Raw genomic sequence first — 18,313 nt, 5'->3', positions numbered from 1 at the left:
CTATTAGTTTTCAATAATTATTTTTCCCCCCCTTTTTTTTTAGTTTGTTATACAGTTGAAGTCAGAATTAGGAATTATTACATAATTTGGTAACAAAAAACCCGCCTCTGGTCTTCATTGGCTGCTCTTGAACAGCTTTGACCCACCCTCAAACACTACACTAAGCGGTAGACCAATCACAACAGACTGGGACATCTGACCAATCAGAGCAGAGTAGACTCTCTGAAAGGAGGAGTTTAGAATGAATACTTTAGAATGGATCATTGAACGAGTCCTTTTTGACACTAGGAAAAAAGGTAATGCTGCAATTTAAATTATGAGCAAATTAAAGTGTTTTTTTGACCTTGGATGCATGTAAATCTATTGTATGAGACCTTTAAAACAAAATTAGTCACGTTTGAAAACCATAATAGGTGCTCTTTATTACATTTAAATAAATTTAAACTCCGTTTTTCACAATTACTGACATTTAATTGTAGAAAAAATTCCCTGTCTTAGGTCAGTTAGGATCACTATTTTAAGAATGTGAAATGTGAGAAAATTATTTATTTAAGCTTTTATTTTTTTCAACACATTCCCAGTGGGTCAGAAGTTTAAATACACTTTGTTAGCATTTAGTTGCATTGCCTTTAAATTGTTTAACTTGGGTCAAATGTTTTGGGTAGCCTTCCACAAGCTTCTCACAATAAGTTGCTGGAATTTTGGCCCATTCCTCCAGACAGAACTGGTGTAACTGAGTCAGGTTTGTAGGCCTCCTTGCTCGCACATGCTTTTTCATTTCTGCCCACAAAGTTTCTTAAGGATTGAGGTCAGGGCATTGTGATGGCCACTCCAATACCTAAGCCATTTTGCCACAACTTTGGAGGTACGCTTGGGGTCGTTGTCCATTAGGAAGATCTATTTGCGACCAAGCTTTAACTTCCTGGCTGATGTCTTGAGGTGTTGCTTCAATATATCCACATAATTTTCCTTCCTCATGATGCCATCTATTTTGTGAAGTTCCAGTCTCTCCTGCAGCAAAGCACCCCCACAACATGATGCTGCCACCCCCATGCTTCACGGTTGGGATGGTGTTCTTCGGGTTGCAAGTCTCACCCTTTTTCCTCCAAACATAATGATGGTCAAAACAGTTCAATTTTTGTTTCATTAGACCAGAGGACATTTCTCCAAAAAGTAAGATCTTTGTCCCCATGTGCACTTGCAAACTTTAGTCTGGCTTTTTTATGGATTTTTGGAGCAGTGGCTTCTTCCTTGCTGAGCAGCCTTTCATGTCGATATAGGACTCATTTTACTGTGGATATAGATACTTGTCTACCTGTTTCCGTCAGCATCTTCACAAGGTCATTTGCTGTTGTTCTGGGATTGATTTGCACTTTCACACCAAACTACATTCATCTTTAGGAGACAGAATGTGTCTCCTTCCTGAGTGGTATGATGGCTGCATGGTCCCATGGTGTTTATACTTGCGTACTATTGTTTGTACAGATGAATGTGGTACCTTCAGGCATTTGGAAATTGCCCCCAAGGCCAAACCAGACTTGTGGAGGTCCACTATTGTTTTTTAGGTCTTGGCTGATTTCTTTTGATTTTCCCATGATGTCAAGCAAAGCACCACCGAGTTTGAAGGTAGGCCTTAAAATACATCCACAGGTACACCTCCAATTCAGTACTAATTGTCGAATTGTGTAAAGGCTTGACATAATTTTCTGGAATTTTACAAGCTGCTTAAAGGCACAGTTAACTTAATGTATTTAAACTTCTGACCCACTGGAATTGTAATAGTCAATTAAAAGTGAAAATCTGTCTGTAAACAATTGCTGGAAAAATTACTCGTGTCATGCACGAAGTAGATGTCCTAAATGACTTGCCAAAACTCTAGTTTGGCAATATTAAATCTGTGGAGTGGTTAAGAAAATTTGTTTTAATGACAACTGAATATACATAATTTCAACCTTGTCCATGAGCACACCATGTGGCGGTGTATTTAACATTTAAATACACATAGTTTTTCATGTTACTCCCCTCCCCCCTTTACATACTACAATACAGCTAAATGATTTGGATAAACATTACAAATTAAATTGTCTGGCATACATATGGTGAAATTTCACACATTGATGTTACTGAAATAAATCGACAGAGAATGTTTCATTAGCACTGAAACTTTATTTAGAATTATGGATAAAACTGACAAGTTAAAATTTGAGTCATAAAGCACACACAATAATCAGTTTTCACACAAGACACTATTTTTTCTTCGGATTTATTTTTATTAGATATTCCGCAAAAAGCAAAATTGCCCTTTGAACCTCTGCAAAAAAATTAAAGACACCCTGTTTTTTTTTGTTTTTTTTTTAACTGAACACATATTACACTGAACCAAATACAGTAGCAAATGCTGAAATAACTATTTACATATTGAGGTCAGGGAAATCAATTGGAGTATTCTTCTGATAAATTATAAACCATCAATTATCAATAATTTACAATCAGCCCCAATCCTGGATTTGGGGAACAGCCAACTACTGAAAAGGGTTTCCCTCTCCTTTTATAACAAAAATGTCTTTCATAAATTAGTATTCATCCACCATTCCCAAAAGATCAGTATAAATGTCTCATTCCAAGAACCAAAAAAACAAAAACAAACAAAAAAAAGGATTCAAGGATTTTTCCACCCAAAACTTTGATCAATACTACACAAAGAATACCAAAAATATCTTTATTTATAAATTAAATTATACATACACATTTACCCCCAATGTACATATTTTGAAGTACATTTCATTGGGCATTCACATGGCAAAAACACCTGAATTTTGCAGGCAAATACAAATACAAAAATGTATTTAAAGTATCACTAGCTGAAGTGCCTGCCCCAGCAGCTGTGCAATATAAAAATATCCTTTCTTTACAAAAACACAAAAGACCAACTAAAGTAACCACAAAAAGCAGTGGCTAAATAGCAGCATAGTTAGAAAATAATTGCACTGGTTTCTGATTCTCCTTCTAACTTAACCTGAACCTCCTCTTTTACCATTGGTGCATCATCCTCATCATCCTCAGAAGGTTCTTCTTTAATATTGGAGCATGAGGCCTCATCACCCTGCTCTTGTTTGATGAAAGCCGTTAAAGGGTTTTCTGTAAGCATTTTATTGGGTGAAGGTGTGCAGTCCACAAAGGAGGATGTCTACAAAAAAAGGGAAGAGATTTGCCAAGAATAAAGCAAGATTTTAGAAAGATTTTAGTTTTACGTAAATGACAATAACTCCACACTAATTTAAAGGAATAGTTCATCCAAAAATGAAAATTGTCTCATTTATTCACCCTCATGCCATCCCAGATGTGTATGACTTTCTTTCTTCAGCAGAACACAAATGAAGATTTTTAGAAGAATATTTCAGCTCTGTAGGTCCATACAATGCAAGTGAATGGTGGCAAGACAGTTGTAGCTCCAAAAACCACATAAAGGAAACACTATGGATAAGTAATCCATACGACTCCATTGGTTAACCCAGTGGTTCCCAACCCTGTTCCTGGAGGACCTCCCCCCACCCCCCAACACTACACATTTTGCCCTTCTCTGACACATCCAATTCAGGTCTTGGAGTCTCCACTAAAGAGCTGATGAATTGAATCAGGTGTGTTTGATTAGGGAGATATCCAAAATGTGTAGTGTTGAGGGGCCTCCAGGAACAGGGTTGGGAACCACTGGGTTAAATCCATATCTTCAGAAGCAATATAATAGGTGTGGGTGACAAACAGATCAAAATCTAAGTCCTTTTTTTATTCTAAATCTCCACTTTCGAAAGTCACATGTGGTGCCTGTTTAGTTTCACTTTCACATATGAAAGTTAAAGTTAAAGTGAAGATTTAGGGTTAAATGTTGTTCTGTTTTTCACCCACACCTATTTTATGACTTCTGAAGATATGGATTACTTTTTCATATGGTTTCCTTTATGTGATTTTTGGAGCTACAAAGTGCTGATCACCATTCACTTGCATTGTATGGACTACAGAGCGAAGATATTTTTCTAAAAATCTTCATTTGTGTTCTGCTGAACACAGAAAGCCACAACGGGGATGACATGAAGGTGAGTAAATGATAAGAGAATTTTCATTTTTGGGTGAACTATGCCTTAAACCTTTCAGCAGTTTTAGAAACGAGGTTTAAACATGTAGATGCTAAATTTGTTGAGATCATCTTTAAAATGAAGACATCTTAAAGTAAAGCTGTCAAAATTAATGTGTTAACACATGCAATTAATGTTTAACACAAACATTTTTCTTTAACGCAATTAACACATTTACCAATTTTGACATTAGATTCTGACACTTTATTCAGCTCTGAGTTCTAAACACTGTCTGGAAAAGGGCAGAACCTTTGCGATGTGTCTGGGGTAATTTCAGACGTACACACCACAAACAAACAGAGGTAGGACTTGCTTTTTTTCTTTTTGACAAAAAAGCATCAGCTAATGATTACCGGACAAATCAGATGAAGCATCATTGCTTTTAGCGCTGGCACTGCTCATGTAAAGCAAGACGTTTGGACTGGCATATTACCATACTACTCTGTTTCTGCCACACGTATATCAGAAGCAGTAATAGCAGTATGCAATTCTGAGTCTGCAGTGCTTAATGCCCTGACACGAATCATGTGAATTCCATACACAAATTGGATAGCCACAGCCAATCCTATGACATTTGTTATACGGTCTTTTCCACGTATATGAACACTCCTCAAAAACCTGTAACAACGCCACTTATGCGTTTACATGACCACTTTAAGCCGCATTCTATGGGAGAAAGAACAGCCTGTCTGACGATTAATATTGTGGAGGATGAGTGTTTAAGAGATTTAATGCACATTGCAATGAATACACATCCTATGGTGACTAGTTCTTTCAATTAATCATCCTCCCACTTAGACTTTGGGAAACATTTAATGTTACTTGAATTGGTGCTATTTTAGTCCATTTCTATCTTTATAATGTGAAAGGCTTTGTTTGGAAATGTTAATAAAGCATTATTGTTACGTGTTTTGTTTTCTTTCCAAAAAAGGAAATTAATGCATTCTGACATGAAAAGTATGGTAACATTTCAGCACTTTCAAAATCTGCGGTTACCTTATTTTCCGGAAATGAAGTCGCACATAAATAGTACTCATACCTGCTCATAATCACGTTGTTGAAAAGAAAAAACAAACAAACAGACAAGTCGCATCAACTTTCAGCTAACAGAGGTGGCATGTGGAAGCCATTACTTAAGACCTGGGAGCAGCCACCCGATTTGTCAGCCACTCAACATGTCAGATGCGCTCTGTAAAGATTACCTCACAAGATTTGGCCTCGTTTTAATTGGGAGAATTTGCTTTAAGTAATCATGTGTAACAGTTTTTCAAATTCTGTTACATGAAAAAAAAAAAAGCAAAAAAGCCTGTTTCTGAAAATGTGTTTATAAAATTTGTAACTATGCTGTAAACAAATAAATAGTAGGGCTGGGGGAAAAATCTATTGAGTTACAAATCGTGATTCTTGAGCCAAACGATTTTAAAATCATCTCCCTAATGAAAAATGCATTTTATCTTAATGCTACAATGATTAATAGATAAATAACAGAAGCTATATTTGAGCAGAGTTCCACATAACAGGGTTTCTCTCCGAGAAATTTTGTCTCTTTAATTCTTTACGTTTAGTCCTGTTATAGCCATCAAAGCGCCATTTGTTCACTGTCAGACATCAAAATCCTCTGCTGTGATCAATGTTCCTGTTATTAGGCTATGCATAATCCAAAAGTTTATTTGAGGGGAGTTGTGGAGAGGAGTTGTCAGAAGTCATTCCGCAGATTCTGTCTGACACTGTTTTAATAGTTTAGCTGTAAAAAGGCTTATCAAACTGTCGGATGCCGTAAACTGCAGGCTATGTGTTGCGCTCCCGCAATATTTATAATCTAACAGCCAGGGTATTCATGCGCAGTGGCGGGCAATTTTGTACATTTACCCACCACTGTCGACAAGAAATGCTGCTAGACTCAAGACGTGTGCATGAGGAATCACAACTGATTATATTTTAGAGAAGAGAAAAAAGAAATGCCGGCGATGTGCATGTCTGATTTGCTTTTTTTTGTTCAGAAATTAATTTGCGCTTTGGCAACAACGTGCGCAGCTCGATAGTGTCTTGCGGAACGTGCCCAAATTGTGAGTTCTCACTTTTTTCTCTGACATTCATCTAGGAGCAGTTTGTAAGAATAGTGTTGTCGTCTATGAGAACGCTTCAAAGGATCTCAGACTTATCTCAGGATGCATATGCAAATAACATGCAATGACAATTCACCTGTAGTGCCAATGTCATGTGTGTCATAATTCAGTACAGCCCCAGAAATGGTTCTTGTACATGTTTACTCTTTAGCCTCCATCTATATGTTGCAAAATTATCATTATGATAATAGTAATAGCCCATGTTAATATATATTTTATATTCTAAAAGAAATTTAGTTTGATATGTTAAAATTATATATTGTATATATTTATTTGTTATATATGGGTTCATTTTCAATAGCAAGTCGCCTAGCTCAAACAACACAACTGGTCGATTGGTGGTTTTAAATAGGTAGTTTTGCACATACCTACCTTTTACCAGCAAATTATATTTTACAGAGTGAAAACAACTGTCATTTCAGACATCTGTTCTTCAATAGACATTTCTTTCTGAGAAAAAGGAGTGAACAAAGTTTCTTTTTATGAAGTTTTTATATCAAAACATAAAATCGCAATACAGAATTGCAATATAGCAACACATATCGATCAGCTAGGAAATATGATTGAAATATCAAATCGGGAGGTTTCCCAGGCCTAATAAACAGCTTTTAGTCCGAGTAAAACAATAGGTCTGTTGTATTCTATTCATTCATTAACATTAGCGACTGTCTATCTGTAGATATTTCTGATATTTGCAACCCTGTTTGCTCCGCACCAATTATCCTTTTCTCTGACTAAATGTCTGTACCACTAGTGTGAGGAAACTATTTTTTGGGCATGTGAGGAGTTGCGTTTGACAGCAGTCTAGAGTTTGTTAGAACAATAATGTTATGATGGGCCAGAAAATTTAACTGGTTGCGTAAAGTACTTTATAAAGGCAAAATACACTCGGTGACCACTTTATTAGGTACACCTACTTATTCATGCGATTATCTAATTAGCCAATCGTGTGGCAGCAGTGCAATGCATAAAATCATGCAGATATGGGTCAGGAGTTTCAGTTAATGTTCACATCACCCATCAGAATGGGGAATAAAATGTGATTAGTGATTTCGACTGTGGCATGAATTCTGGAGCCAGACGGGCTGGTTTGAGTATTTCTGTAACTGCTGAACTCCTGGGACCTGCCATGGTTGAAATCACTGAAATTACATTTTTCCCCCATTCTGATGGTTGATATGAATGTTCACTAAAGCTCCTGACCTATATCTGCATGATTTTATGCAACGCACTGCTGCCACACGATTGGCTGATTAGATAATCGTATGATTATGTAGGTGTATCTAGTAAAGTGGTCACTGAGTGTACTCTGAATAAGGAACTTCAAAACACTACTACAGTCTCTATGACTTATGTTTTTATATGTTTGTGTGAAAGCATATGTGTTGTGGTTGTGCGTGTTTAACCGGCCGCCATCAATTATGTATAAACTATGTATATAAGTCGCAGGACCCTTCAGATAATGAAAAAAAAAAAAAAGAAATAAAATAAAAACGTGACTTAAGATTCCAGAAAATGTGGTTCATTTAATAATGAAAAATTATGCAATTAATCGCGATTAAATATTTTAATCGACTGACAGCACTAATCTTAAGACATATTCCCCTCACAATTATGTTTGCAATTACAAAACTGCACAAACTGACACTTACATTTTTGTAGTCTTCATAACATGATGGATGGTATGTCTGAAAGAGGAACAACATTCATTCAGTATTCATTGACAAAATAAATGGAAGATACAACTAATATATATATATATATATATATATATATATATATATATATATTTATTTCATTGTGTGTGTGTGTGTGTATATATATATATATATATATATATATATATATATAAAAACACTAAAATTTTTACCTTTTCATCAACTCTGATAGCATTCTTCAGGTGCCACTCCTCCTCTTCCTCCTCCCAGTACATCTCAAACTGCTCCTGGCAAATCTCACATAACTGAGGTGAGACAAAGTAAAAGTTTTTAACGGACTCAAGTTAACTGCAAGTTCAAATTTCTTTGAATACGAGTAATCACACAGTAATATTTAAAAAATGCAAATCATACATCTGAGCGGCTACATTTGTCTTACCTCATGAACAACATCTGCAGCAGCCTTCACACTTTGAAACTCTCTCTCTTTGGCTGCTTCCTGAGTTTTCTGAACAACCTCTTCATGAACTTTTTCAAAGAACTGACTCTTTGCCCTCTCCTCGAGATCAGCAATTTCCTCAAATTCAATCCAATCCTAAAAACACAGCATTTGTTTGTCAGGTTTTAATAAATCCCTTATTCCAGGACTGCATTTTGAAAGATCCTTTCAGTATTCTGAGAAATCTACAAAATGCTGTTTCTGATTAACAATATACATTATGTATTAAAAATTGAAAGTGATGGAGTTGTATCTGGCTCACCGTCAGGCTGTAGTACCACCTCCGATGTGTAACTTTCTTACTGATGTCCTTCTCAGAACGATTCTGTCTGTAGTGCCAGTCCAAATGATCCGCATACACATCCGTCTGAGATGCAGTAAAACGCATGCCACAGGAATAGCACTGGATTCCAGTATATAGCTTGGTGACGATACTGTCGTATCTCCTGTTAGATGAAAATAAATGTACACAAAAACAATCTCATTATGTTACATAATTGATCTTTCTGTTTGCATCGCTTTAGTCTAGTGTTAGATGTACATACGTTTTCATGTCATCCAAAACAAAACCAGTCAAATCTGGGACATTTTCGTCATCTTCTTGTTCCTCCTCTTCCTCTTCTTCAGGCACAGATTGAGACTGAAGTGATGTTGTGGAATCTGAAATAATTTTAAACAAACCTTTAAAATAATTAAAAGAATAAGAGTATCCTATAAATGTGTAACAGTGCATTATATAATAATTCTACAACTGTAAAACATGAGATTTACTACCAAAGAGTATGCATACCAGTTGTTGAGTCTGTTTGTGAAGCTTTTATTATTCCAGTAGATATAAGCTTTGATAGCAGATCATTTACATCTATTTGACTAAGTGCGTCAGGATCAGGCTGTTGAAACTGGGAACCTGAGAAGTAAAAACATGAATCTTTTCAATCAACAATTTGCTTACCATAGGTCTAATATAGACCACAACTTGCACAAAAGTGCAATTAAATTTAGACTGAAACACTACTATTACTGTACAATTCAAATTCAAGATATTTGAAAAATTCTTTAAGATAAAGACACTCACCTGGCTGGAAAGGCAATTGGTTTTGTGGCATGAAAGGCTGAGTTCCCAACATCTGCAAATACACAAGGCAAAACATCACATTTTAACCACTAAGAACTGTATATATTATAACAAAGACTATTAAAGACAACTTTTGTATTGCTGTGCTGTCAAGAATTGAGGGACACTTGGGAGTATAGAGTACTTACAGGAGGAACATTTCCAACACCTGGACCAGGGTATGGAGGAGGTCTATATGAATTCTGGAATTCTGATGATGTAGGAACTGGCACACCGAAGTTTGGTGCTTGTGGAACATTTTGCTGCATGGGAAAAGGTTGGACTGGGCCCCCAAAAGTGTTCATAGGTGGCATATTGAAATTGTGTGGTGGCATGCCAGGGTTTACCACAGGACCTTGAGATGGATCGTACATTGTTGGCTCTTGTGGTCTCAGCTGGTTTTGGATATTTGGACCACAGTATCTCGGTGGAGCTTGTGGGTCATATCTTGGCATGACTGGCTGTGCATCAAATCTTATGGATTCTTGCTGCACTGGGTTCTCAAAGCGCATCCCACCTGACGGACTGTCAAATCTAACTGTACCCTGCTGTTCATCATAATTCATTAGTCTAGACTGGAACCTTGGTTCATCATATCCCGGTGGACCCTGTGGCATGTGAGGAGTATCAAACCTTGGTGGACAAACATATCTGTTTTGATGCATGGGTTGATCATAATGAATTGGGGCTTGAGGCTCAAATCTTACTATATTATGAGACTCAACATATCTCATAGGCCTAGGTGGTACTGGTGGGTTATTAAACCTCACAGGTCTTTCATGGGTGTTGAGAAATGGTCTTTCAAAGCGGGGTACATGAGGGGTATCATATCGATGTCCAGGGAACCTTATGGGTCCGTGACCACCAGACCCATCATATCCACCTGTATTGCCTTCAAATCGAGGAGGATAAGGTCTTGGTGGACCGTCTAATCTTGGTGGACCGTCTAATCTTGGTGGACCGTCTAATCTTGGTTCCCTCATATGACTAGGTGCCCCATCGTAGGGAGCTTGAGAACTCTTATATCCATCAAATCGCTGAGGAATATTCGGTCCATCATGCCTTGGTATGTTTGCCTGCACATTGAGTCCTTCAGAAGAGTGAGTTGGTGTATGCCCAGGGGATTCACCAAGGTTTCGTTCACTTCTTCCCTGTTCCAAGAAAGGTTCATGCCTCGGAAGACTCTCTAAACTTATTGGACCATCATCTAGGCCAGTGCCAGAGTGCACACTGTTGGGACTTTCAAAACGTGGACTGATGTCTCCTTCGGAATGTTGGTCCATTTCAAATTCAGCAGGCGATGATGCCCGCTCAAATGACAGTCCTTTTCCAGCTGACTCATCCAAGCTGACGGGGCTTGGTGAATTTCTGAAAGTGGAACCTCTACACGAGGGGGCTCTATTGGTTTTTCTTGGATCATCATGGACCGAGACTGGTTTTATGACCTCTCTAGGCTTTTTATGCACATCTGAGGTCTCACTGAATTGTTCACTCTTTTCATGAGGATGTTGATAAGTCAAGTCATCATGCAAAGGCAACTGGCCCGCTTTGTGCACTGTGGATATTGACAAAATGAATGTAGGGAAAATAATTAACACTTAGTCTCAGTACAAAGTGTGTCAGTGACAACACCACACACAACATTTACTTCCATTTAAGTAAAACGTATCCTTCAGTTTCTATGTCCAAAAGGGTACATTTGGACAAATCATATCAAACGGGTCATATCAAAACAAAAAAATACAAAGACAAGTTAAAATTCACTTATCACTATTGACAAATGGGGTTTCAATAATTAACTATATATTTTTTTATTTTACCTGAACGCTGGAGCTGTGTTCTTCTCAACTTGGATTTATGTTCAAGATAAGAAAGCTCAGCATCACTTATTATTTCTTGTGATTTCTTTTTTGATGAGTACATTCCTTCATCACATGATTCATCCCAAGAGTCAGAGCGTTGTCTCTCCTCCTGATACTGAAAAAGTTGATTTATTTGATGGGCTACACTGAGGAATTCTTCATTGGATATTTCGCCATTAGCATGCCTTTTGCTTGCCTGCAATGAAAAATGTCCAGTTTAGCAATTTTGTAGTGTGGTAAGGTATTACAGCAGGGAAAATAATCACAGTATACTTATCAAAGCATAAAGGATGAAATTGGCACACCTTTCTTAAAAGATCCATTTTATTTGCAGAATTGAGTGCTTCTGGTATTTGTAAGTTGGCATCAATGCTCAGCCGATGTTGCTTAGGTGTACGGGGTGTGGTGGGTCTCTGAGTAGTGTTCCATGTCTTGTGTCCCGGGGTACCCAGTCTCCCACGTGAGAGATCTCGCTCCGACTGTTTGGGACTGTTCACAAATTTTTGTTTTACAAATTTGGCTGATCAAGGTGTTCATTTTATGACAAAACAAATAAATCAGTGAAAATAAAATAAAAAAATAAAAACATGAAAATCACTTACTGTTTATTTTCCTCCCATCCACTCCTCCACCTCTTGCCATCCTTTGTGTCTTTGTACTCGGCAGGAGATATTCTCTGTTGCGGTCCACCCTTCTGATCTGCAGGTCTATCCTCGAGTGGTCTTTTTAATCGCCTTGGTTCTGGAGCACTTTTCTTAGTAGTACTCCGATCATCTCTTACATTTTTCTGTGGAAGAGTATCTTCATTATGTGGATATTTGCTTAACTTAGCCTTTCCACATTTGGGAGGTGGAGTAACACTCCTCGTTTTTCTTTTTGGAGATGATCGCCTCTCTTTTCTCTTGGGAGAATGTACCGGTGGGGAACGGGATTTTGAGCGAGACCTTTTTCTAAAATTTGCTCTATTGACTTTAATTTCTTGTTTAAGAAATCTCCCAAGTCTTTCATGCTTATTTAAAGAGCCATTTATAAGCTTTCCTTTGGTAATGCTGGGTTTCTGGTGATCCATGCTTTTGTCAGGGTCATCCCTATCTTTTTTCTCAGAACTTCTCTTCTTCTCTCTGACATCTTCCTCTTTCAAATCGGTCTTGTCATGTGTCTGCTTAGATAACCTTGGGTCCTTCTTATTAACTTCAGCTGTTCTTGTATGTTCAGACTCCATCCCTCTGGGTCTGACAACGATACCTTTGCCAGATGGCGACACAGACTTGGATTTATCCCTTTCATCAATGGCAGAGTTATCTTTTTTTGGAATCCTTATCTTGTCCAACTTACTCTGCCTTTCTGCTGATGCTTGCCCTCTTTTTTCAGATGTATTCAGAAAACTTGGTGTGACCTGGCTCTCCTTCTTGTGTATCACTTGTTCCTTTGTATTTACAGCTGTTGTACCAAATCTGTTTATTCTAGGATCCCTCGTTGAAACTTTTTCTGAAGGTGTTTGAGGCCAAGGTTTGGTTTGTGTTGCAGGAACAGTCTGCGTGACCATTGATGACACTGGAACATTGATATGCTGGTTTGTTGTCATAACCGGACTGGCAGCCTTGAGGATCAAAAATAAATATATACACCGATCAGACACAACATTAAAACCACCAGCCTAATATTATGTAGGTCCCCCTTGTGCTGCCAAAACAGCACCAACTATTCTTCTCACCACAATTGTACAGAGTGGTTTTCTGAGTTACCATAAACTTTGTCAGCTCGAACCAATCTGGCCATCATTGTTGACCTCTCTCATCAACAAGGCATTTCCGTCCACAGAACTGCCGCTCAGTGGATGTTTTTTTTTGTTTTTGGCAACATTGTGAGTAAATTCTAGAGACTGTTGTGTGTGAAAATCCCAGGAGATCAGCAGTTACAGAAATACTAAAACCAGCCCCTCTGGCACCAACAATCATCCATGCAATTATCTAATCAGCCAATCGTGTGGCATGGGTCAGGAGCTTCAGTTAATGTTTACATCAACCATCAGAATGGGGGGGGGAGAAATGTATCTCAGTGATTTGGACCGTGGCATGATTGTTGGTGCCAGATGGGCTGGCACCAACTCAAGTTTTAAAATGACTCAAGAGCAATCATATATGCAAGAATAATTTTTTTTCTGAATGGCAGGTAACATGTATAAAAAATATATACTTAGATGGACAATTATTTTATACTTTTGAAGGCACAAATTATATTGCTTTCGTTAATTAATGAAATATATAATTATTTTAAAAATGAAGGTATTTTGTTTGCGTACACACGCAGCAATACACTAGGGTTTTGGCTATGTCTATGCAAAATGACACATCAAGGCAGAGCTAAAAATGCAAACATCCATGTAGGTCACAGTGTAGAGGGTACATCGCAAGTTTGACGCAGATTTGTTAACCGGCCTGAAGGATAGATACTATTGATGTTAAACCAGAGGAATAAATGATAAGACTAAAATGTCAGGAAAATTAAATTGTGTTGCTCCTGCTGCTTCTTCATCCAATGGATCCCAGCATTAGGAAAGTGTGGCTGCAGATATTTTTAACAAGGGCTCTGATCGTTTCAGTCTAGTCTCAACAGTTTGTGGCAGATTTCAGTGCAGATTGTCTTGATAAACTGTCACAATGTAATGCAGACTTTGCAAATAGGCTGTTCTTGAAGGGTAGGGGTTGTGTAAACTATATTGGACCCAACAGCAAACCCACAACACATAAGCATTTCCCATGCAAAGAGGGCTATACAAAGAGCGCTTAAAAATACAGTAGAAAAAAAGAAAAGCCCATTTTATTCTAAGGGTCAGAAAAAGGGTGATTCAAAGAAAAAAGAACAATTCTACATAACATCATAGCTAAGAGGAAATTTTACATTTATTTATAAATATTTAAATACCTGAAATATTGCAGTTTTGCTATATTGTATTTAGATTGCAAGCTATGGCAATGTGTAGGATCTTCTCCACCCCCATCATATTATTCCCTGTATCCTGCATACCTACCAGCAACCATTCAAGTGTATGAGAAGTTTTATTTCAGTGTTGCCACACCTTCAACCACTGAATTTTCATGACTTTTCCAATTGTTTAATACTGGATAAAGATTTTTTTACATTTTTTGAGATAGCACTCACAAAGAGCAATATCAAGCAATGAAATATTTTATCAAAAAGCATAACTAGAAAAATTTGTATTCACCATAGAAATGTACATGACTTTTTAAGATTTAACTCATTAACAGGACCAGGTAATTACTATTTTATAATTTCCTGACATTTTAAGATTTGCCATGACTGTGGAAGGATGTTAAATATTCATGGAAAACTAAAGCCTGCCCCACACACACACACACACACACACACACACACACACAACAACACATCATGAACACATCTACAATTATATAACTGCAAATACTAGCATGCAGATGCTTTAAGTTCAGCAGAGCCTGCTGCTAAGTCAACAAACATAATTGAGACGAAAGCGCATCACAATTAAAACTCACCAATTGGGCTTTTGTTTGCTCAAGTTCAAGCTCAATCTTCTTTTGCTGAAGCTCTAGCAATTGCTTTTGCTTTGCAAGCAACTGTTGCCTAATTATTTGCTCTTGTGTCAAGCTCTTCTCACTGACAGTGGGATGAGTTGGAGGTTGTAGTGTAGAGGGCTTTGAAGATGTTACTTCTTCAGTCTATAAAAAAGCATATATATTTCAGAAAAACACACAAATAGACTTAAGGCCAATAAGAAATTCCTCCTATCCCTTGAAAATTAAAGGACCACAGTTGTAACTCCTCAGATACTCACTGGCTTTAAAAATTTGGGGTTGACATGAATGCTGGCATTCACATTTGGTGGCAAAGGTTTAATAGGCCAAGCAGGATCTATAGAGTTCACACGCACATCTACTGCATACAGCTTCTTCAAGGGGAAAATTTCATCCCATGTGGAACGCAATTTGAAGAGACTTTTTCTAGTGCCCTCATCCACCTGAAGTGAGGCAAAAGAAGGGGTGGGGGGAATAGAACGTCTGACTCTCCCGTTTTTTTACACAACACTTTGACAAAACCATATAGATAACCATTCCACTAAAGCACATTATGGTTTTAAAATGAGGACAAAGATCACAGGACATTTAATCAGATGCAACGCTGTGAAAACAAACTCAAGGAATTATGTACCTTCTCAAAAACACAAATAAAGGAATTGACTAGGTTCTTAGCAAACACTTCAAGGTATTGTCCTCCAACATTCTTCACTATGGAATCCACTAAGTATAAAACTGGGAGCTTCTCAGCAGGAGGTGCCTAAAGTGATAGAAAACTGACAAGTTTAGAGAACAACATGGGAGAAAAACAACTACATTGAATTAGAGCCATATTGGTGAGGTCATTTAACTGTTGATGTTGGCTTAACACTAAATTAAAAAAAGATAAAATGTGAAGCCAAAGTACAAAAAAGTCCATTACTTTCGTAGTTGAAAAAAAAAAATCTTCAAGGATCCCGTGAAAAAACAGAAAATGTTCAGTGATTTGTGATGTGAGGAAAAAAAAAAAAAAAAATCCAAGTTCAAAAACAAGAAAAACGTATAAGTAAAAAGTTTACTGTTGAAAAAAGTCTTCAGTGTTCAGTCTCCAGGTTCAGTCCAGTCCAGTCCATCAAGCAGGAACAGTATTGTTAGATTGCACATTTCAGTTTGTTACTGTCATTTTTTTTATTATTATATGTTTTTTTTTTTGAAAATATAAGTTTTCCCACAGAGGCCCTGTGGTATCAAGCCCAAGAGTTTATATGGGCGGGAAGCTAATTTTATTTACTTTGGTATATTTGTACTTTACCATGATTTCAATATCATGATCCATTTAAAACACAAGTTTAGATTTAATCCATGTATTGGAAAACAATGAAACTTTCGTCTATACATTAAACATGAGGTCAGAAAAGGCTTGACAAGAAATTGTTCTAACATGCCCCAGTGAATAAAGAAATTGTAATGAAGCTTCGCAACTTTTCAATATTTTAAGGGAATTGTAACACATGCAACTCTAGAATGCCATAAAAAAAGGACACTGCACCAAGGCATTGCCATGGTGTTTAACATTTAAATAAAGCTAAAATCAATTCTGCAAACATATTGCCACAAAAATACACTGGGAAATAAAGACAAAAGGACATTTCACATGGTTTATTGTCACAATTGAATACCATTTATTAACAATGCAGTAAATAAAAAAAGAAATTACTCAGCAATCTAACACCCCAAACCCTTTATTGATGAAAAGTACACAGCAATTTGAAAGGCGCACATTTGTATAAAGACTTTAAAGCCAGACATGCTCATTCTCACTGAGCAGCCAAATACGACTATTCGAAAGATATGGCAAACTGGTGCAAGATTTCAAATACGTTGCAAACATGAACACATTGACATTTAATATAAATACTGTAAGACTATTATACTGAAACTAAGATTTCAAATACTCCCCAGTTATCTATGTACATGCACCAAACCCTGTGTGCCAAATGATGAGATAACTACAGGCATGATGAGAAAGCAAAAGCTTCTACTACACACTCCTAGTTATTTATAAAAAAAGAGGATACGTGTTGCCACCCAAGTGAGAATCAAGCCAACTGTACAAGGTAACAACGTGTGCAAAGTACAATATCAACTAGAAATCGACGAGGACTCAAGTCGCTGGCCAGATTACGTAATATTAAAATTTAGCATCTTTAGATTTGCTAAAAGTATGGTTTTATTATTCACGAATTATTCCAACTTAAACAGTTGATTACATATGGACGGTAAGAATCAATATTGGTTATATCGTATTGTTTTTACCATGAGTAGCTATAGGATACATTGTTATCTTGTAATCGTAATCTTATTGAGTAAGGAAAGCGAGGTTGATTAACTTTAGGCCAAATGTGCGTTAAGAACTAGCCCTATTTGATGAGCAGCTGTTACCCTACAATCTAACAAACATGCCGACTCTAACTGGCCTAATTTGGTAATGTGGCGTACAATTGCTTAACTGACCCACAACGTCGAGAAATACTGACTTAAATATTAAATATATCGCATTAGAAAACGATTCATTAAATTTGGACTAACGATGAACTAGCATTAAAACTCGTGTTTACGTTGATTACACAATGTGGTTGGCGAAGTAGCCGCCATGTTCCAGGCCTCATATCACGTCGTCATTTAACTACCAATAAGGTCATACTCGAGCTAGAGACGATGACTGGAACAAAACAAAAATAAATCTATTTTCATAAAAACCTTGGCAATTTGTGCTTCGATTATTGCGACGATATCCTTGGTGAATTGGATGTTCTCTTCAGCTAGAATGGTGAGCATGTTGATGTGCGGTTTGCTGTTGAAAGTCAGATCTTCCAGCGAGGACTCATACTCGCGACAGGCGTCCTCCCTCGCGCCTTCGTCCGACATCTTTGAGCCGTTGAGTCGACACAAATTACACTAATATACAAACATTAGCTGCAACACAGTCCATTTAAACATCTGTACTTCCTCTTCGTTTCCTTTGTACGTTGAATGTCGTGTGGTTTATCTCATCTCGCGTCTTTCTTCTAACGATATTCTCCGTTTCTGTTAAGCGTTGTAAAATGTCCGTCGTGTTTCAGCAGAGACAGCGCGTCACCTGTGTCACTGGTTTCCGATTGGCTGCGCAGAATGGCTCGAATTGGATTGGCCGATGAAGACTTTAAAATTAATGTCATTGGTTAACAATTTAAATGTGATATTCAAGAAGAGCCTATCAGAATTGAATAATCCAACAAATGAACAAAATCACAACAGAGTACGTCGTCATCGTTACTCTACACAGACTGAAGGATCATTTGCATAGAGATTTCCAGTGGGTTCAAAACAATGT

The 18,313-nt window shown here is 37.3% G+C and overlaps 1 protein-coding gene across 1 annotated transcript; it reads right to left on the bottom strand.

The window, feature by feature from the left end:
• Positions 1-2,247: 2,247 nt before the first annotated feature.
• Positions 2,248-18,072, bottom strand: pcf11 (PCF11 cleavage and polyadenylation factor subunit). The gene is made up of 16 exons (XM_051680710.1): positions 17,701-18,072; positions 15,596-15,721; positions 15,222-15,404; positions 14,923-15,105; positions 11,992-12,989; positions 11,695-11,878; positions 11,348-11,585; positions 9,677-11,082; positions 9,489-9,540; positions 9,204-9,320; positions 8,959-9,073; positions 8,676-8,859; positions 8,354-8,509; positions 8,127-8,219; positions 7,909-7,944; positions 2,248-3,187 (listed from the first exon to the last, which is right to left on the bottom strand). The coding sequence occupies exons 1-16, from the start codon at positions 17,866-17,868 to the stop codon at positions 2,972-2,974; spliced, it is 4,455 nt and encodes a 1,484-aa protein (XP_051536670.1). The 5' UTR covers positions 17,869-18,072; the 3' UTR covers positions 2,248-2,971.
• Between the last annotated feature and the right edge of the window lie 241 nt (positions 18,073-18,313).

The sequence above is a fragment of the Myxocyprinus asiaticus genome, chromosome 40, assembly GCF_019703515.2.
Source record: "Myxocyprinus asiaticus isolate MX2 ecotype Aquarium Trade chromosome 40, UBuf_Myxa_2, whole genome shotgun sequence".
Classification (NCBI taxonomy): domain Eukaryota; kingdom Metazoa; phylum Chordata; class Actinopteri; order Cypriniformes; family Catostomidae; genus Myxocyprinus; species Myxocyprinus asiaticus.
The sequence above is the reverse complement of the archived record's forward strand: the minus strand, read 5'-3'. Positions and strand labels throughout refer to the sequence as shown.